The 20,000-nt window shown below is 39.0% G+C and overlaps 1 protein-coding gene across 1 annotated transcript in view; it reads right to left on the bottom strand.

Annotated features, from left to right (window-relative positions):
• The window catches only part of LOC111347607 (uncharacterized), a 563,268-nt gene that overhangs the window by 8,357 nt on the left and 534,911 nt on the right, over positions 1-20,000 (bottom strand). Inside the window, exons 8-17 of the mRNA XM_088761203.1 lie at positions 11,683-11,856; positions 10,560-10,736; positions 10,091-10,189; positions 8,709-9,032; positions 7,821-8,090; positions 7,251-7,532; positions 4,517-4,765; positions 3,358-3,603; positions 2,508-2,630; positions 1,142-1,348 (exon numbers count right to left, since the gene is read on the bottom strand). Of these exons, the coding sequence (XP_088617329.1) occupies positions 1,142-1,348; positions 2,508-2,630; positions 3,358-3,603; positions 4,517-4,765; positions 7,251-7,532; positions 7,821-8,090; positions 8,709-9,032; positions 10,091-10,189; positions 10,560-10,736; positions 11,683-11,856 (2,151 nt within the window). The remainder of the gene's footprint in view (positions 1-1,141; positions 1,349-2,507; positions 2,631-3,357; positions 3,604-4,516; positions 4,766-7,250; positions 7,533-7,820; positions 8,091-8,708; positions 9,033-10,090; positions 10,190-10,559; positions 10,737-11,682; positions 11,857-20,000) is intronic.

Here is a 20,000-nt window from a genome sequence, read left to right on the forward strand (position 1 = left end):
GACAAGCCGTTTTAAATCAGTTTTTATTGATAGATGCCTTTTCAATAGTAATTAATACCTTTTCTTTTTCCTTATTCATTCTATTCACGTTAATTGTTGCACGTCTGTTTGCACAATAATTCTCAATAAAGACCTTTATTATTATTATTGTATAGAATCGTTCTGATAAATGCATTCGTTTCAAGCTTGAGACTGAGAAATAATCTATTTAGGTTTCAAACCTCATATCATCCTTTTAACCATTTAGATGATTTTATTTGAAACCAGTACGTTACTTAACCCACCGACGAGTTCTCTCTAGACATTGCTGGGTCGATAGAGTTAGAACCAGTTAAGGTTCAAATCCTACCAATGGACTTGTTTAGCATCTTCATGAAAATAATTTTTGTTGCTGCTTTTATACAGTATATTGCGGTGAACGGTGAATATCCACGAAAATCAGAACTTTTAAACCAAAATCCTTCACGAGGGCGTCGAGAAAAAGCTCGCACTAACTATTTACAGTGATCACCCCAAAATTATAATCGAATCGAGAGAAAGTAAAAGATATAAAGAGGTTTCAAATCGATGGCCTTGTGGCGCCGTTCAAAGATGCTGCCAGCGCTCATGCGCGAACTTAGATGTCCCGTGTGGGGACCTAGACCATGGCCGTGTGTAGAGCACCCAAACCTTGTAAATGCTATCGAAAACCACCGTCCACTCAGTCTGTTGCAACGGCCCCCTCAACCCGAGACAATCAACCACTGGAAAAGTGGGGATAAGCCACGTTCTGTTCGAAATTATTGCATTTTTTAAATAAAACATAGTTCAGGGGGAAAATAAGCTCTAGTGAATCCACTGACGGATTCAGAGGGAAGATCCGGGCCCACCCCTCATCTCCCTCCAAATACAAATACACGGCACGAAAAGTTTTGCAATGGCAAGATCGCCTAACTGGCTGATTTTTTTTTAATTTGTTTGCCTTTTCTCCCTTCTGTTCAGTGTTTATCCGTGAGCAAAGAAAAGTGGAAGAGGTTGTGCGTTGGTCGACAAATAAATTTGGACCCCCTCTCCGTATTAAAATTTCTAGAATGCAACCCTGGAATCTATCATATAAGTATCAACATATAAGTATCAACATATCGAATCAAAGGAATCTTACGCGTGAAGCATTTAGCGGCGACTGTCCGGTTTCCAGGCCTTCCATTCGGTGAACTCAGAAGAGCTCTCCACACGGCTCCGAAGGCCCCTCGCCCAATGACTTCTTGAAGCAGGACACGGCTCATCTCAATCTCCCATTCATTTACCTCCACAATCAATGGTTCCATCTGAATTGCCTGCTCTTTGAATTGCCTTCTCTTGATCAGGACTGAAAATTGGAAACGTTACATACTTTTGGAGTTAAAACAAAGAACGGTGATAAAAATAATTATTTGCTTTTGAAAAGCAAAAAAAAAAGTTATTAGTTTGCTAGTATGATTTTATTGATTGTCCCGACTTTTACCTAGATAATTGCCCTTGCGGATGATGAGGAGACAAAGTTATCGCTAAACTAGGCACCTGACCTATCACAAAACGCGCTTGTAACTATTCATTATTCAAGTACATTCCTCAGATCGGATTGAGTAAAAAAAACTACCACGTTGTCTGTTAAAATGAATTACGGAGACTTTTTCAGTTGGTTTCAAAATCGGAAAATTACACTTTAAATTCAAATTTTAAAAACATTAAAATTTTGGGATACAAACAGGTAGAATTCAAAGAGACATGTAAGACAAGAAAGAAAAAAATTAACAAACGAACGAATTAGGTTGATTCTATCAGCAATTCATGAATGTTAAATATGCCGGCATAATTATTATCATAATAAAAGTAAAATGATATTATCTTTGTTATGGTCATCATGTAAGGTCGTAAGTCACGAGGGGGGTCAGAAATAAATTTAAATTTTTTGGACAAACTGAAAACAATGCTTCACAAAAAAACCAAAAAGAAGTAGTGATGTTGGTGACTAACAAATATGGATATAGCATGGAAAGGATTAAAGCATGAGTAAAAATTTGATGAACAAAAGGTAATGTAGTTGACTTACAGAGCCATAGCTGCAATTTAAATCGAAAAAAATTGAGAGGAGACAAAGAAGGAAAAACTTTGTATCAATGTATTTAATCAAGTATTCTTATAAAATTGCTATACTGTGGCAGCATGATTTCAGTGTGCACCAAATATCAGCTGAATTGAAAAATGTTCTCAAAATACCGACATTAATCATGACAATATCGATAATGATGATAATAATAACAATGTTAATAATAATACTGCAAAAATTATTCTTATTATTACAATAATAATTGACAAATTGCAGTTTGGCTTGGTCGTCATTGTTTTTTCGACTTGAAAGGGTGAGATCGAGGAAACAGTTTAAGTGTGGGGTGACATAAACAAAAAGAAAATATATGTAAGCATTAGCTAGCTTCTGTTACTCTAATCAAAGGTGGCTAAAATAAAACAAAACAACTGAGCTTCACCTGTCCTTCGACGCTTGCAGAAAAAGCAGGCAATTAGCGAACTGACAATCACCACCGCCACTAATCCACCAATGTAATACCACAAAGAATGGGAACCTTGAATGCCTCTTGGAACTTGCTCCGCTAATTGTGTCAAATAAATGTGGTCATTAGATCAATCTCAACGATAGTGCCTGTAATAACAGTCATGTTACCGTCCAAAATGGCTTTGGGCATCCCTGTTGTGCATTATTTTAACCCTAGATTGACGCCTGTTCTTAAAAGCGAAGTCACTACATTTTCTTTGTGCAGATTTATAGCCAGATCCAAGGTTATTTTCCTGTGACCTTCCACGTGAATGAGTGTAGTATGTAGTTATATACATGTATAAGGTTCTGCTACTGTTTCTAATCCCTTTTTAATTAAAAAAATTATATTTTCCAAGAAAACAAAAACCGATAGCAAACTTTGGGGAGAACGTAAGAAGCAGAAGTTTCCTCCTATGAGAATGATCAGGTTACCTGATTACTGAGGTGTTAGACACAGCAGTAACGCCAGGTTACCTTTGACAGTTATGTTTACAAAGGAGCGGGCCACAAACCCAACCTTGTTACGTCCTTCACAAGAATATTCACCACGGCCGTCCTCTTCCAAAGCCTCTCTGATAGAAAGTTCACTCTTTGTCTCATTCAATTGTGTATTAATTTCTCTCCAACTTCAGTAACGAGATCATTATTCTTTAGTCATTGGTATATGTAAAGGATATGGATGAAAAGTGGAAGTGTCCTTTTATTCTAGCTTAAACTACAAAAAATAACACTTTCTTGAGTTACAAGTTCAATACATGACAGACTACAGTACGAAAATTTACCGGTAACATCGATCCAGAAGGAGGTGTTAGCTTTGCCATAATCATTTTGAGCAGTGCATTCATAATTTCCCTTATCTGTAAAGGTCGCACGTCTAATGACCAAGGTGTTGTTGGTACTAAGAAGCACTCCATCCTTAGTCCAGTTGACATGTACTTCTGGATCACCACGCCAGTAACAATTTTCAATAAACGTGGAGTGAAGCGCAATGTTAACATTCTTGAACTCAAGCTTTATACGGGGTGGAACTGCAAAGCGAATGGAAAATACAGAGATTGTAAATATCATAATTACAGATTCAAAGCCCCCACCTCAATACCCCTCCCCTTCCCCTTTCCTTCCCCTCACCCTCCCCACCCTGTTCCCCCTTCCCCCTCCCTCCTCCTCCCTTTTCCCCTTTCTTCCCCCCTTCAAATAAATAAATAGAAAGGAAGATGAAGATTAAACAGGCTTTGATTAAATCCTGCAATGCTTCCAAAAACCACCTAGGCCAGGCCATATGACTAACTGAGCTCTGACACAATCCCGTAGGAAAAGATATAAGATCAAACAGTCTGAAAAAACACTTATTATGGAACTGGTCCTAACAGATGAGTCCATTGCAGTTATTAGGTGAAACGTTAGATTTTAAGTATTCCTGATGGTTTTCCTAATATCCATTTGTACTTAGTATTTTTACCTCAACCAACAACACCACATGCATTAGAGATACCGACTGTCCAAGTTACATAACGCAGGTAATTCCCAGAAATTCTGAATCGCACAGTAGGATTAGTCATTATGGGAACTACAGTTTAATGTGCCCTCGGTACAACAGAGAAACGGTACAAGGTAGAACTTTTCATGTTCGTGGGCTCGAATGGAATCCCTTTAGAAATATGTAAGAAGGACTCCATTAGTTCCTTTAGTTCTCCCTGTTTTAAAACTATTCTTAACTGTTTTTAGAGGATGTTTAGGGTACAGAGCCATTAGTTCAGCAGTTTATACTGTTTATGTGCCTTCCTTCACAAACCAATGTGTCACTTACTTACACAATGACCCTGAAGCTCAGACTCAGACCTCTTGATTTAGAGTTCGGCCTACTGAACATTAATTTTCAGCCAATGTACAAACCAAATGCAAGAGTGATCTGAATTATAACTATGAGATAAACAAACACACCCTTAACAGAAATGTTAACGTATTTGGTATCCTCGCCAGCTTCATTCTTTGCTCTACAAGTGTACTGCCCTTCGTCGCTCTTTTTTATTTTAGGGAAAAGGAGAGACCGACTCTTTCGCAGCAAAGTGTTATTCTTGAGCCAGGTTATCTCAGGCTCAGGCCGACCAGCAACAATTTCACACGTCAAGTTCACACTGTTTCCCTCTATGATGAGACTTCTTGCTCCAGATATATTCACTTTTGGTAGAACTAAGTGGAAAAAACGGAAACAAATACAAAAACAGAAAACGGTGACATTACTAAGCACATAGCATTACACTATTCTTATGTTAACATTTCTCATTGAGATTTTATACTACTGTTTCTGGCCTTTTTTTGTGCAAATTTTATCTTCACTCTCACAGACGGCCTTGGACCGAGTCAGGAGTTACAAGGTAAAATAAATATAAATTGGTTAAACCCCTCTTTTGGGTACAGACTTACATATTTTCATAGTTGCTTGTTGTATTCATCTTCGCATCCATCTCATGCCAAGAATTCCATTCCCTTTTCTAAGTGACTAGGGCTTCATCGTTTATGTAGTGATGACTATGATATTATTCGACAGTTTTAGAAAATTTAGAGGCAACGTGCCACGTTTTCGAAAAACGTGGTTACCCTGTTTCTGTCCTTCAAGCAGGTCACCACCGCGCCCGAATTATTGATCAACAATCGGCACTACTACCGTCACAGGAGGAAAATTCCGACCGCATTTCATTCACCCGCGCAACCACTCACTTAAATCCATTATTCTAAAATAACTATAAATGACCTCAAAATGATCCAAAGATTGGCACTATCTTTTCGCAACCTCCAGTATTGTCATTCAAACGTGACAAAAAGATGAGCAACTTTTTGGTCAGAAGTTCTTTTCAAACTAATGACCAACCTAGAACTTTTAAATACGCTCGCGCACGAAGCAAAACTTGTCCTTTCATTCCCAACGCTTAGAAAACATTGCGACCCAAATGAGTCAATAGGATTACTTATTACTTCACGTGCACTTCTTCTCATGTCATCTATTGCATAACTTGCACTTATTGCAAAAAGATACACATCGGCGAAACAGGAGGATGTCTAAGTGACCGATTCCGAGAACATCTTCGCAACGTAGAAAGCAATGAAAAGGGCTCATTAAAACAAGTCGATAGACATTTTAATGTACCTAATCACTCTAAGGAGCAAATAACTGCCTCCCAGTTAGCTCAATGGATAGAGAGCTGGACTGTTGTGCGGGAGGTCGAGGGTTCGAGCCCCGGCCGGACCAACACTCAAGGTCTTAAAACAAGTGAGAAGAATATGCTACCTTTCTATATCAAGAAATGGTTAGATACTTTAGTCTTCTCGGATAGGGACGAATAAATGGAGGTCCCGTCTCCTGCAGGACTAGGGGTAAGAGGCGTTAACTTCCCATGCACGAGATTACTGTGTGATGGATGTCCTCCCCTGGGGTGGTTGCTGGGTGGGAATTGGCCCTGAAAAGCCCCCATTGGGAGTGGTAAATTAACATATGTATGTGCGTATGTATGTATGGCAGTCTGCAATCTCTTTTTACATTTAGGTAGCTAGGAAAGCTGCAAAGCTCTTGAACTTAAAGTTAATCTTTCAAAACGGCACTCTTAATCCCATAAGTATCAACGAAACCTTCTCATTCTACTTATTTATTCGTGTTTTTCTCGTCACCATGTTCCCACCAATAGCGTAACTCCACTATCTGCTTATTAACGCACGCACAACCCAATTCTCCTCTTCGCTCTGATAAAGGGCTAACGGTCGGAACGTAGGCTTTTTAACTCTTTACGGTGGCTACTTTACAATTTCAACTTAGTTAGTTGATACAACCAAATTACCTAAAATACCAACAGCCTTGCCGTAAGTACTAGAACGTTACATGATAACATTAGAACATGATTATAATTGTAATGTCCTTTTGTTTGTTTCTTTGTTTGTTTTCAGATCGCAGACCTCTTTAATTTGGCCTGAAGATCTGTTAATAGTAGTCTTCCATTTCAACGGACCAATTTATGAGCAGATAGAAGGCACAGCGACGGGGAGTCCGGTTTCCACAATAACTGCTAACCTTTACAGTACATAGGGAGTTTTGGAAAGAAGCGATAACGTCATTATCCTATAAGCCAAGGATCCGGAAGCACTATGTAGTTGATACGTTAGTCATCTTTGATTGAGAGAGCTTCGATAGCTTCCTACAGTATTTTTACAACCAAACGCCTTCCGTTCGGCTAATCGAGGAGGCAAAACAAACAAATCCCTCGCCATTCTCGCAGGTTCAAGTGACACTAACGCGCAGCATGCAGTCAACGCGTCGCGACCACATCCGAAGTAATTGCATCGTTAGAAAAACGATTATACTTAATACAGAAAGAACGCACCGCGCTACTCAGCCGAAGCCGTTTTTAGCACATGACCAGCTTATAAAGAAACTATAAATCTCATCGAAAGGCACAGCTTTGCGTTACAACGATCGGCCTACGGAATTAACAACTATAATTATTTAAACACGATATTTTTTTCAAACAATTAAAGTCAACAATATAATTATGATATGGTTTCACCTCGCGTGGCTGCAGATATGGACAGGAAATACTTTAAACTTGATTTGGTTAAGTAACAATCACTTTTTAGGAACTGATATAAATGCCTGACGTTCTTTACATTACCCTTCTTGGTTACTCACCCATAACTGTCACAATGATGTTTTTATTAATGCTTGTGACCCTCTTTGGTCCTTTAATCTGCTTCATTGTACAAATGAATGTCCCACTATCCTCAGGCTGTACAGGTCTAATATGTAGGTTGCCATTGGATAATTGAGTGAATCGTCTATAGCTTAAGGACTTTCCTCCTTTTTTACTCCAATATATCTGTGGGCTTGGGCTTCCCTCGGCACTGCACCTTATAGTACCAGGTTCTCCCGCGATCAAAGTTTGTTGATCTAGCGTGTCCTCAGTAAATCTTGCTGTCAATATAAGTGATAAGAATCATCAACATCATAGCAGTACTGTAATATTCCTAGAAGCCACTAAGGTCAATAACTCGAACAGCACACCGTCACCCTTCGAACTCCCGCTCTTTCTCACATACACGCACACTCTCTCAGTCATCAGACCACTGTGTATAGTCCCGGATGTTCACAGGACACCACAAGTACTATTAAAAGGTCAGTAGTATACTGATCTTACCCGTCATTATCCAGCATTTTTAGCATATAACTGCATCTCTGCAAGCTGAAAAGATGTTTTCTTACCATTTATGTAGACAATGTAATATCGAACATATTCCAATCTGTAGCATTCGTATAGTCCTGCATCAGACAACTGCACCTTATCAATGAACAGTCCACCAGTTTCTTTAATCCTGATTCTTTGGGACGTAGAGTTTTCTGTTTTATTCTTCAGCTTTTCACCAGCAATGGCCCATCTTGCATAACTGGTTTCATTATTTACTGAGCATTGAAGCGTTTCACTGCTGCCAATATCAAAATAGATTTCTTCTTTTTTCAACAGTTTTTTGTTCTCTGCAAGAAATAGTTCAGTTAGAGGATGTTATAATAAAAATAATCTCATCTTAAATAACATTACAGGTAGAGAATGAAAAGACGAATATATTTACCAATACCAATGCTTAAATTGACAGATTTTTAGATTTTCCGTACATTATATTAGACCAAGTTATATTACCTCACACAAAGTCATGTCAATCGTTGTCAATTTATGTTACATCCAATTTTAAAAGTCGTGAAGCTTCTTTAAGGCCAAGGTAACCCCTTACCAAGTAATGAAATTCATAAAACAGCCATTGATACCCCTGTAAAAGTCATTTGAGCCCTAGCTTAAGTCCCTTGAGTCATTTTATTTTAGACCAAGTAAAATCACCACTAAACGTAGTCATGTTACCCTAAACCAAGTCATGTTATCTCCTGTTTGAGTCATATCTTTATCTTAAGTGTAAAATCTGCGAAAAAGATATATGCTTTTTCGCAAACCGTACTTCAGCAGGCACTCTTTAGAAAAGAGGTCATCGAATAGATCCGAATTTTTATCTGATTTTCCTTTATTCTAAAAGTTTTAAGGGTGGAAGAAAGACAACACAGGATGACAGAGTCACGATTCGAGATTTAGAATGAACTACTTACTTGGCTGACACAACGCCTGAGAACCCTTGCCATCTGATAAACATTGAGGCGGGATATTAACTTTTCCATCAATACGAGTACAAGATGCGAGTTCTGGCTCATCTCCATTGCAAGAGACATTTGACATTGCAAAAGGAATTCCCTCATCCTTTAGGTCTGAACCAATGAATTTCGCTAAAGCCTCCTCAAAGCCAAGTTGACGACAAATAACTTTGACATCGTCTAAATCCCATCCATTCCTGCAGATCTTTGTCCATTTCCCCTTGTAAAATACTTCCACTCTTCCTCCATACTCCATATTTGCACCATTCAAGCGAACAGGAACTAAGGAAATTCCAAAAAAAAAATTACAAATTAGGATGGAATCCACTAATTATGGGAATGAGAAACTCCTGCAACATTACGAATGGCCATAAATCAAAAGTGAATTAGTAGTTAATGCTAATTTTCTGACCGTGTTTTCTAAGTTTTCAATGTTTTAAATTGTAATTTCCGTCAGGCTACAAGTTTCATTGGTTCGGAAAATAATAGTTACGACGTTGCAGTTTTCATTTGTTTACCAGTGTGGATCAAGACTTTTAGATTGGATATTGTTTAGTCTCCTTGAAGCGATACATATGGTGAACGATACCCTTTTGCAAAGCACTAGTGTGTGTTTCTCCTTGTAAGGTTCATCAGCGCACTAACTTGAAAGCAAACCGGTTCTAATTCTTTTTTTTTTTTTTGCAGTATTTTAAAACTTTTAAAAGCATGCTTTTGTAACCTTCGTAAAAACGCTAAAACTTGAGAGTGTAGTAAGGAAATTCATAATGATAAACTATAAACTCTTAAGCATTAGTCTTCTATTATCAAGGACGTGACGTTTTGATAGGTTTAAGTGGAGTCCAGAAATTTTGAAATATTTTATCGCACACGAAAGAGAAAAATGGGAAAGGAAAGGGAAACCAAATTTTTTGGGGAACTGAAATGAAGGGTTTGAAAGGATCAATATGACTCTTTCTTTGAGAACTGTAACGTTTATGATACCTAAATGCATGATAGCGCAAGTTCTTGTTTTAGCAGTTACTCAATAGTTATCCTTTAAGGATCTGACTAAAACTTTAGAAAACAGTTAAATTTAACTAATTGACAGTGGTGTGAGGACCCAAGAGGCGCAGTCGAGGGAGTCCGCCACAAAATGGTCGATCAGATTGCAAAATTATTGGCAGTTATGGTAAAATTTTCAATTTTTATACCTCTCCTGTATCTGAACAATCTTCGAAGACGTAAAATTATTGTTTTCAGGCTATTTACCCCTCTGTCAATGTACTTGAAGTTTATCATGTTACCGAGTTCGGAAAATGGGATCATGAAGATATTACCTGTGTACAATTCATTCTTACCTTTGCAAAATTGGTGTTTCTTTGCCAGGTTTTTTTGACACGTAGTTGGAGTGGTACAGTTGTGGTAGTTGGATTTCTTCGAGGCGTTGCCTCTTTCTGCATAGACAGACAGACAGACAGACATCTATCTTTATACAGGATAGCCCCTTCAGTGTAGTAAACACTGGTATCAACGGGGGTCCTGTTACCCACCCATCCCACCACAGGGGAGGACATCCATCACACAGTAATCTCGTGCGTGGGAAATTAACGTCTCCTGCCCCTAACCCTGCAGGAGACGGGACCTCCATTTATTCGTCCCTATCCGAGAAGACTAGAATATCTAACCATTTCTTGATGTTATAGAAAGGTAGCATATTCTTCTCAATTAATTTTAAGACCCTGAGTGTTGGTCCGGCCGGTATTGAACTCTCGACCTCCCGCACAGCAGTCCGGCGCTCTCCCAATTGAGCTAACCAGGCGGCGGTCAAATACCGTGTGTCGTTGACATAAACGCCGTTGTTATAGTAGCCCATGGCCATGCAGGTTAAATTTAAATCAGCTTCATCCCATTGACTGGTACAAAGCTTTTGCCAGCTGCTGTTCGTGTAGATTTCCATTCTACCGACAGACGGGTTTTTCTCTGTTTTGAAACGTAGCGGAAATGCTTCAAAAAATTAAACAAACAATAGATTTAGCTATTTAGTTTATTTTGTTTTTGCAGCACTAATTGTCTTATGATAATGAAATAACATCGATAATAATGACCGCAAAAATCAAAATAATAACAAACGCCCGAGCAGCCTGCAGGACGCGTGTTATACATAGACTTCACATTGGGCCTTGCTCACCTGTGGCTAGTAAGAGAGCATCGGAGCGCGGAATCCGTAGGTCTCAGATTTCAATCCACATGGGGACTCAAAATTTTTCTTTGTCCCACTCTCGAGACAAGACGAAAAACAGCTCTCTCTATTTCTATGCCGAACTCAAAATTTACAATTTTTCTTATTCTATTTACAAACATAATGATGTTTACCGATTAAAACTATCCAGCTGATTATGAATTCATGTCTTTAGACTTCTCCTTGTATGCCATAGGAAGCATCTAAGTATTTCAAATTTGGGGAAAACTCGTTTCTCAGTGATCAGAAATGATGACGCCATCGAGGTTGAGTTAAACGGGCATGAAAAAGTTTTGTAACAGAAATAGGAGCCTCATAAGCTTCGTTGTGATAAATACTATACTGAATAGAGGATGAGAAGAGATTTTAGAACGAGCATACTCTATAGCTTTCAATAAATTGTAAATTGACACTTTCTGTACGTGGAACAATTTTTATCTTTTTTTCTCTCGTAAAGCACATGGTGTTTTGCACATCTACAATTTTGATGAAATCATTAAGGATGTGTGACTTACAATGAAATCCTTACTTTTAATGATTTGTCCTTTTTATATACTTACCTAAATTATAGTGTGTGATTTAGGTTCAAAGCAAGAATTTTCCCCGAATCCATAGTTATTTTAATTTCTATTCGTGTATTTATCTATTTTGTTTTTGTCAAAGACTTTCCTTCCACCGAAATCACATAGCACTGAGAATCTTATATGTTACCTTCATGGCAACTGGACGTGTTGCTACATTCTCTCAGCTGTGCTCTGTTCCCATCGCAGTGTTTACCCAAAAATGCTGGTTCTGGATTAGTACATTCTCTTTCCCTTGTTTGTATACCACCAACTGGCTTGGTACAGATACTCCATGAGTTCCACTCGCTCCAGCCACCATCGACTGAAAAAAGTACAATGTTGCAAATAACCGCATATGAGAAACAACCATAGACGATATATTGAGATCATTTAACAAAATGCGGTATGTACGACAGGGGCACAGTCTATATTTCGACATTTCACTATCATTACTTTGAATGCTCAAGCTAATCTTTGGCTGTAGTAGTCTCACTTATTTGGTAAGGAACGATGTTGTAGAGTTAGCATATAATTTATCGAAGTATATCGAGTTTGAAAAACCTCAGTAATTTAGACTAAGCGTATTCACGGAAAAGCCGAAAACTCTGCTTTTGATTCAATTATTTTGCTAAACTCTGCTTTACACCCGTAACGGATAACTTACCTGATAGAAATGTAGTCCAGTTACTGTTCAACTACTGATTTCTTTTTCGGAGATAACGCAAAAGCTCAGTTTTAGAAATATTCGGTCGAACGCGAACACTTGTAACTGTATTGCGTGACGGCGTGACGCTTCTTAAAGAAGCTCAAAATTCCAATACGGAACTATGGAAACACTGTGAAATGAAATTTTTGCAAATCGCAAAATATTACGACTAATTATATGTGTCGTTATTACAACTTCTACCAAGAAGCTGTTAGATGAAGTAGGTAAAAAATAAAGAATTTTTATTTTGATTGGGAAGGGGAGACGGGAGTGGGCTTGGCTATCTGACATTTGGAAGCGAGTTTAATAAGACGAAATGCCGTTAACACCTTAAACAGCGCGCGATCTGCATTTAGCCAACATGTAATACTGAACTGGCGGGCTCAAAAATTTTGAATAGAATACATTTTTCTTTAAATGACAGATACGTCTGTGATGTGTTGAGGAGGGGTTTATGACCACAGTCCATAAAAGCCGCATTTCCCAAGTGTTTCGTTCTGAACACTGGGGCTAATGTCTTAGTTTCAGGCGATTGCTCATCGCTTACTCTCAGTATCATCCATATACTATTAGTCTCTAGGAGACAGAGTCAGCTGTGGCACTGTAGTATAAACTCCAAAAAATGCTCTGTCCTACGTTCACTACCAAAAGAAAGAAGTATCTTAAGGGACGTAAAAAGACTAATACCAGAGCAGAGTAGAAGAGTTTTTTTTTTTTTTAAGAAATGTGTCAGCTAATATCACTGGTGGGTACTTCAGAGATTAAGACTGATGGCACCTACATTTCTTCAAAAACTCTTCAATTCGACTTAAGTATGGGGTTTTTTTACGTCCCTTAATATCACTGGTGGGGATTTCAAAGTTGAGGCAAATTCTGCCTTGACTTGACAAATGTCGGAAACTTGGCTCGTTCCATCATCTCACATAGGTTGTAGTTGTCGAAGCTAATGGGATGGGCAGGTTGTATGTTATCTCCTCTAAGGCCGCTGAGATTCTCCTGCTTCTCGTTGAATCGCGCTCTTGACGATTTGCTTGCCTTTAGTGCCCATCGCATTGGTTGGACAAAGCTGTACATGGTTACGCCGTTAGACTGGAGGAGCAGTTTGAAAGTGATCCAAAGCTACAACATTGGCACACCAGAAACAAAACGACAGCACATCTGCCTTTACTCCTAATGCGTGACAGAATTTGCCTGAACTTTGAAATCCCCACCAGTGATATTAAGGGACTTAAAAAAGCCCTATGCCCGAGCCGAATTGAGGAGTGTTTGAGAAAATGTAGGTGTCATCAGTCTAAATCTTTAAAGTACCCACCAGCCTAGCAGCTGCATTTCTTCAACTCTGCTCTAGTCTTGGTCTTTCTAAGTCCCTTAAGATACTTCTTTCTTTTGGCAGTGAACAAAGCATTTTTGGAGATTATATTACAGTGCCACAGCTGAGTCTGTCTCCTAAAGACTAATAATATACGGATGATACTGAGAGTAAGCGATAAGCAATCGCCTAAAAATGGGACTTCCATCCCAGCGCTCAGAACGAAACACTTGAGGAATATTTTCAATTCTTTTCATGGAGTGTGGTCATAGACCCCTCCTCAACACACCACAGACGTACCTGTCATTTAAAGTAAAATATGTTCCAGTCACATCTTTGAGCCCTCCAGTTCAGTTTTCATTGTTGACTAAATGCAACTCGTGTGCTGTTTAGGGTGCTAAAGGCGTTTCTTGTTATTAAACTCGCTATCAAAATGTCAGATAGCCAAGCCCACTCCTGTCTCCCTCTTCCCAATCAAAGTAAAAGTACCTTAGTTTTTACCTACTTCGTCTAACAGCTGCCTGGTAGAAGTTGTAATGACGACACATATAATAAGTCGCAGTATTTTGTGATTTCCAAAATTTCGTTTCACAGTTTTTCCAAAGTTACGTGTTCCAACCTTGATCTTCTTTAAAAAGCGTCACGCCGTCACGTATTTATTTTTGAAACTGAGCTTTTGCGTTAATCTCCGAAAATGAAATCATTAGTTGGACAGTAACTGGGCTATATTTCTATGAGGTAAGTTATCCGTTACGGGTGTAAAGCAGAGTTTAGCGAAGTAATTGAATCAAAAGCAGAGTTTTCGGCTTTTCCGTGAATACGCTTAGTCTATCAACACACGGCAATATGCTAATTAGTATAAATTCTCATGAAAATATTTAGATTTTGATGGCGTTTTATATAAAGCGCTCTCGAAAAAAGCCGAACCAATCATTACATTTCTTGGAAGAAGAGCACTTGGGTACTCAATAACCATAAGATGAACCCGATTGGGGAATGGCCACATATCGAAATTTCGGTTTGTAACTACAGTCGAACCTCGATTATCCGGACTCGTCGAGACCTCGGTAAATAATCCGGATAATCGAGAGTCCGAATAATCGAAAATATGAATATTCATGCGATAGAAATGTAAACAAAAGTATACAGCAAAGAAAACATCATTTTGATTGTGAAATCTACACAGTCTGTATGTATTTACACTGAATAAAAACTTTCAGTTCAGGTATTTACAAAGGTATAAAATGTTCAACCACGTTTGTTTGCTTCAGACGTTTAGCTTGATCGCATTGCGAAATCCATTATTCGTCTTAGCTGCATTAATTGCACAGGGTCAATATCGTTTTATTTATCATTTATTTATTTATTTATTTAAGGATCTGTACAAAGTAGTAGTATATAAACAATAGGACATGAGTCCCCTACTAGGTTTAAATACCAACCCAACCCTCAAAAACTAAGCGTCCTATCCCCTCTATCCCCTAAATCTAATACACTTACACAAAAAGAAGACAATAACTAGAAACAAACAGCTACAAACCGAGTGGGTATTTATCCGACGACATTCAGGACACATTATTTCAAAAGTGCGATGATTTCCGCCATCAAAGACATTTAAGAGTCTGTTATAGTAAAACTCCTTAAGCTTGCGCTTAAAAGAGCTAAGGGACTCTTACTGCCTAGCATCAACTGGAATATTGTTCCACGTCGAGTATTTTTCGAAACATTGTGCTGCCTCTTTCGTGGATACTAGTTTCTCGTCTTCGCCCTCATCTTCCTCATCGCTACATACACTTTCGCTTTCCGTCAAATTTCCGACAACGGTGGCTAAAATCTCTTCATCAGACATTTGCGGTGAATTCGGGAGCTCGTTTTCCAGCTGATTAAGCTAGTCTTTCACATCGCGAGCATTAGGCATTTCCTCATTGTCAAGTTGCTGTACATGTTCCAACATCTCGGCCATGGACTCAGCAATATTATCCTCTCTGAATTCGGGCTGTGAATTTGACTCGATGTTGTCCGAATTTTGAAAACCGCACAGGATGATACGCTGTTTCAACAGTCTTTTGAAAGGATTATCGGGCTTTTTGCGACTTTGAGTTTTCACGATCACAACTAATTAATATTCATGAGAAAATTGGGACCAGAGAAAAAAGTCCGGATAATGGAATAGTCCGGATAATCGAGGTCCGGATAATCGAGGTCCGGATAATCGAGGTCCGGATAATCGAGGTCCGGATAATCGAGGTTCGACTGTAGACGGTAAATCTGTGCTTACTCAGGCTATTGTCAAATCGCCACTAAAGATTGTGTTTTTCGTCGAGAGAAGTACAGTATAACCTACAACCAAAAAACAGGCATCGATAAAGTGCCTAATACTTCTACTTTTGACATGGATTATTAATTTTCGATGCTATGTATTCCACCAAAGACGCGAGGATATTCTTCCGAATGCTTATTTTGGCTAATTTAAACAGCTATTTTTGGCCATGTAGAGCGCGAAATCGATTTTCTCAAATATTTCCGAAATTCCCAGGTACTTTGAAAACTAAGACTCGAAACCATTGAAAACTTGTTAATAGTTACCTAAAAATTGAAAATGGAGGTAGATTTCATTTTTGACCGTGGCCGCGATTTGATCGATATTTTTGTACATTTCCTTTTAATAACTAGTAATACTCTACAAATAGTCTACAAGCAGTTCCTAAGCCACATGTGATCGTTTCAACTGGATGGGTTTCTTTGACTCTTTAACTCTGAGCAAAATATCAGACTGCCCGTCATTTAGTGATTTGAAAACCTTCACCGGCTACCGATCATTTCGCCGCAGCGAGAGAAAGAATAGGCCCGCAACGCGTACGTGTGTGGCTTACGAAATTGAGCTGGTTTTTCGTGTCTGGTGTCTTATTAAGTTTCTATTAGAAGAGCTAATATCTGATTGCAGTTAGATAGTTTTTAATATTGTTCCTGTTCATGGATAAAATGTTCATTTTCAAGATGAAAACATCGCCTCCAGGTTGTTTTGGGCCTGCCCACCTCCTCTTACCGTCTGGTGACTATTTGAGGGCTATTACGCAGTGGTGGTCTTGCGGCATCTCCAAGACATGTCCAAGAAACTTCCACCTCTTTTCGCTGACTTCTATGCTCATCGGCGCGGATACGGTTTCTTTTGGTAATTCGTCCTTTGAAATGATGTACGGCCAAAATATACCTTGAATTCTCTCCAGGCACTGATACTGAAAGGAATCAAGTTTCTCATAATCTTTAGCATTTGTCTTCCATGTTTCACCTCCCTAAAAAAAGGAACGGTTTCACGAGGGTGTTGAATAGCTTAATCTTGGTCTTTTTACTATATTGCTTGGAGCTCAACACTTTTCTCAACTTCCTGAATGCTGTCTTGGCCTTACAAAGTCCGCTCTCTATTTCCTTATCTGCTCCCCCATCCGCACTTACACATGCTCCAAGATAAGTGAGGTCGTTTGTTTCCTGGAGGTCTTGACCGCTTTGGAATTTGATCGAGTTGTTGTTCTTGCAATTAATTTTCAGTATGCGTGTAGTAGTAGTAGTAGTAGTAGTAGTAGTAGTAGTAGTATTAGTCTTTATTTCCTCACGAGATAAAAAATATATATCTTATGTTACAATATTTGAGTAAAAAGTATCTATATCTAAATTATAAGCTCACATAGCTGTTTTCGATTTGCTAATGTTGAGTCCCACTTTCTCAGCTGCTTCTGTCAGCTTATCTGTCTTCTTTTGCATCTGTCCGTGATTGGTTGAGACCAGAGCGATATCATTCGCGTAGTCTTGCATTATTCAGTCGATGGCAAGAGGAGCTATCAAGAGGAGCTATCAAAACTTGCCAGTGAGATAAATTGTGATAGTGGTAGCTATCAAAGATATCTTACCGCAACAGATAAACGGTTTAAGCTCCAACCCACCAATCCAACTAAAGTATTTTCACTTTTAAATAAACTAGACAAGTCAAAGGCAACAGGCCTTGACAAAATATCTGCTAGGTTTATCAGGGAATGTGCTGATCTCATTTGTGTGCCGATATGTGATATTTTCAATCAATCTATTAGCCAAGGGACGTTCCCAGACGACTGGAAATATGCAAGGATTACCCCTCTTTATAAACAGGGTGACCGCGGTGATGCTAACAATTACCGCCCAATATCGGTGATTCCAATAATGGCGAAGGTGTTTGAAAGGATAGTTTATGAACAGTTATATGCCTATTTGGAAGAGCACGATATTTTATGTCAAAACCAATCAGGGTTTCGTGCTAATCATTCAACTGTAACAGCTTTGTTGGAAGCGACAGATTCTTGGGCATATAATATTGATAACGAGAAAATCAATGGAGTCATTTTTCTAGATTTGAAAAAAGCTTTTGACACTGTTGATCATCAGATCCTTCTATCGAAACTAAACTGTTATGGTATACATGGAAAATCTTTCAGATGGTTTCAGTCATATTTGGAAAACCGAACACAAAAATGCTCTGTCAACGGGTCGCTATCCAGTAGCTACTCGTTGACTTGCGGCGTCCCACAAGGGACCATCCTCGGTCCATTATTGTTCTTATTATATATCAACGATCTTCCAAATTGCTTATCAAATTGTAAACCGAGAATGTATGCCGATGACACGCACCTCACATATGCGGGAAGCAATCTTGAGAACGTTCAGTTTTGTCTAAATGAAGACCTAGAAAACGTCTTCAACTGGCTACAAGCGAACAAACTCACGTTGAACATGACTAAAACCGATTTCATGCTAATAGGGTCGAGGCAGAGACTGAATACTCTCACAGCTTCTCCAACAATTAGAATGAACAATACTCAAGTGACCCAGGTTTCAGCTACAAAATCGCTTGGTGTAATAATAGACGATAAACTCGATTGGCATAGTCACATCGAAAAACTAACGAAAAAGATCGCCTCTGGTATCGGGGCCCTAAAGCGAATTAGGCACCTGATCCCAGCATCAACCTTACATCTCATCTACCAAGCTTTAGTAAAACCTCACTTTGATTACTGTGACATTGTTTGGGGTAGCTGTGGGAAAACGCTACGAGACAAACTGCAGAAATTGCAGAATAGAGCAGCCCGTGTGTTGACATTCTCTAACTATGATGCTGATGCAACTGAGCTACTCGAGTTTTTAGGGTGGAAAAATCTTGCACGCCAGCAGGAAATCCATAAAGCCACCATGATGTTTAGATGTCTGCACGGGCTAGCTCCAAGGTATCTATATTCAAAGTTTACGTGGCGTGACTCTGCTTATGACCTCAGGGACTTTGAAAATAAGCTTAATGTTCCACTACCGCGCACTAATTATTACAGAAAAAGCTTTAGCTACAATGGCGCCACATTATGGAACAGTTTACCACGCGATATAAGGAACACAGAGTCTCTGGGGTTATTTAAACGTAAGATCAATGACATTTTTAAAGTCTAACGCACGGCATTCACGGAAAACAGCTTTAGTGTTATAGTATGTAGTTTTAATTTTAAATATCTTAGCGTATGTGATATGTATTTTTATAGGCTGATGAATTGATCGTGTCTAAATAAAGATTACAAAGAGGAATTAGAAGCCTGACATTAGAAAACCTTGTTTGACGCCCGTTTTTACTTGGAACCATTCGGATACTTCACCTCCATCAAGGACTGCAGATTTGGAATCTTGGTAAAGGAGTTGGATTATTCTGATGAGATTACTCGGTATTCCATACAGCTTCATAATATCCCAAAGGCTGTCCCTATATAACGAATGAAATGCTTTCTCGCGGTCGATGAAGTTCAGGATCAGGGAAGCTTGCCATTCATGTGTCTGTTCGATAAAGTTGCGTAATATGAATATCTGTTCGGTGGTACTTCGTCCCTGGCGAGACCCGGCTTGTTCTTCACGTAGTTTCGCATCTCTTCCTGGCTTCGTGCGCTCCGCGAGAATTTTGCCTAGGACTTTGTTCCCAATAATGAGTAAGGTTATACCTCGCCAGTTGGTTCAGTCCCTTAGGTTTCCTTTCTTGGGTAGCTTGATGATTAACCCTTTTAACCATTTTAAGGGGGCTCGTTCTTCTTCGCCTATTAATTGAATTGTTCCATGTAGCTTTTGGTTGGATATTTCCAGGTCTGCTATGAGAAGCTCTGCTACTTTGTTGTCGACGCCGCCTGCTTTTCCGTTCTTTATTGATCTAATTCCTTGCCTAACTTCGTCTTTGCTAATGGGCTCTGCATCGATTTCTTCTATTTCTGGGATATCTGCGTCAATCATCAATGGGTTTGTTGGGGCTTCGCGGTTCAGGATCTCTTCAAAGTATTCTTTTCAGCGGGTTAATCTGGCTGAGTCTTCGGTAATGGTTCTCCCCTCTTTGTCGTTAATGGCGGTGGAGTTGCGTGGCTTGTCATTGCAGATAGATTTAGTTATCTCGTACAAGGTTTTC

The sequence above is a fragment of the Stylophora pistillata genome, chromosome 5 (assembly GCF_964205215.1).
Source record: "Stylophora pistillata chromosome 5, jaStyPist1.2, whole genome shotgun sequence".
Lineage (NCBI taxonomy): Eukaryota > Metazoa > Cnidaria > Anthozoa > Scleractinia > Pocilloporidae > Stylophora > Stylophora pistillata.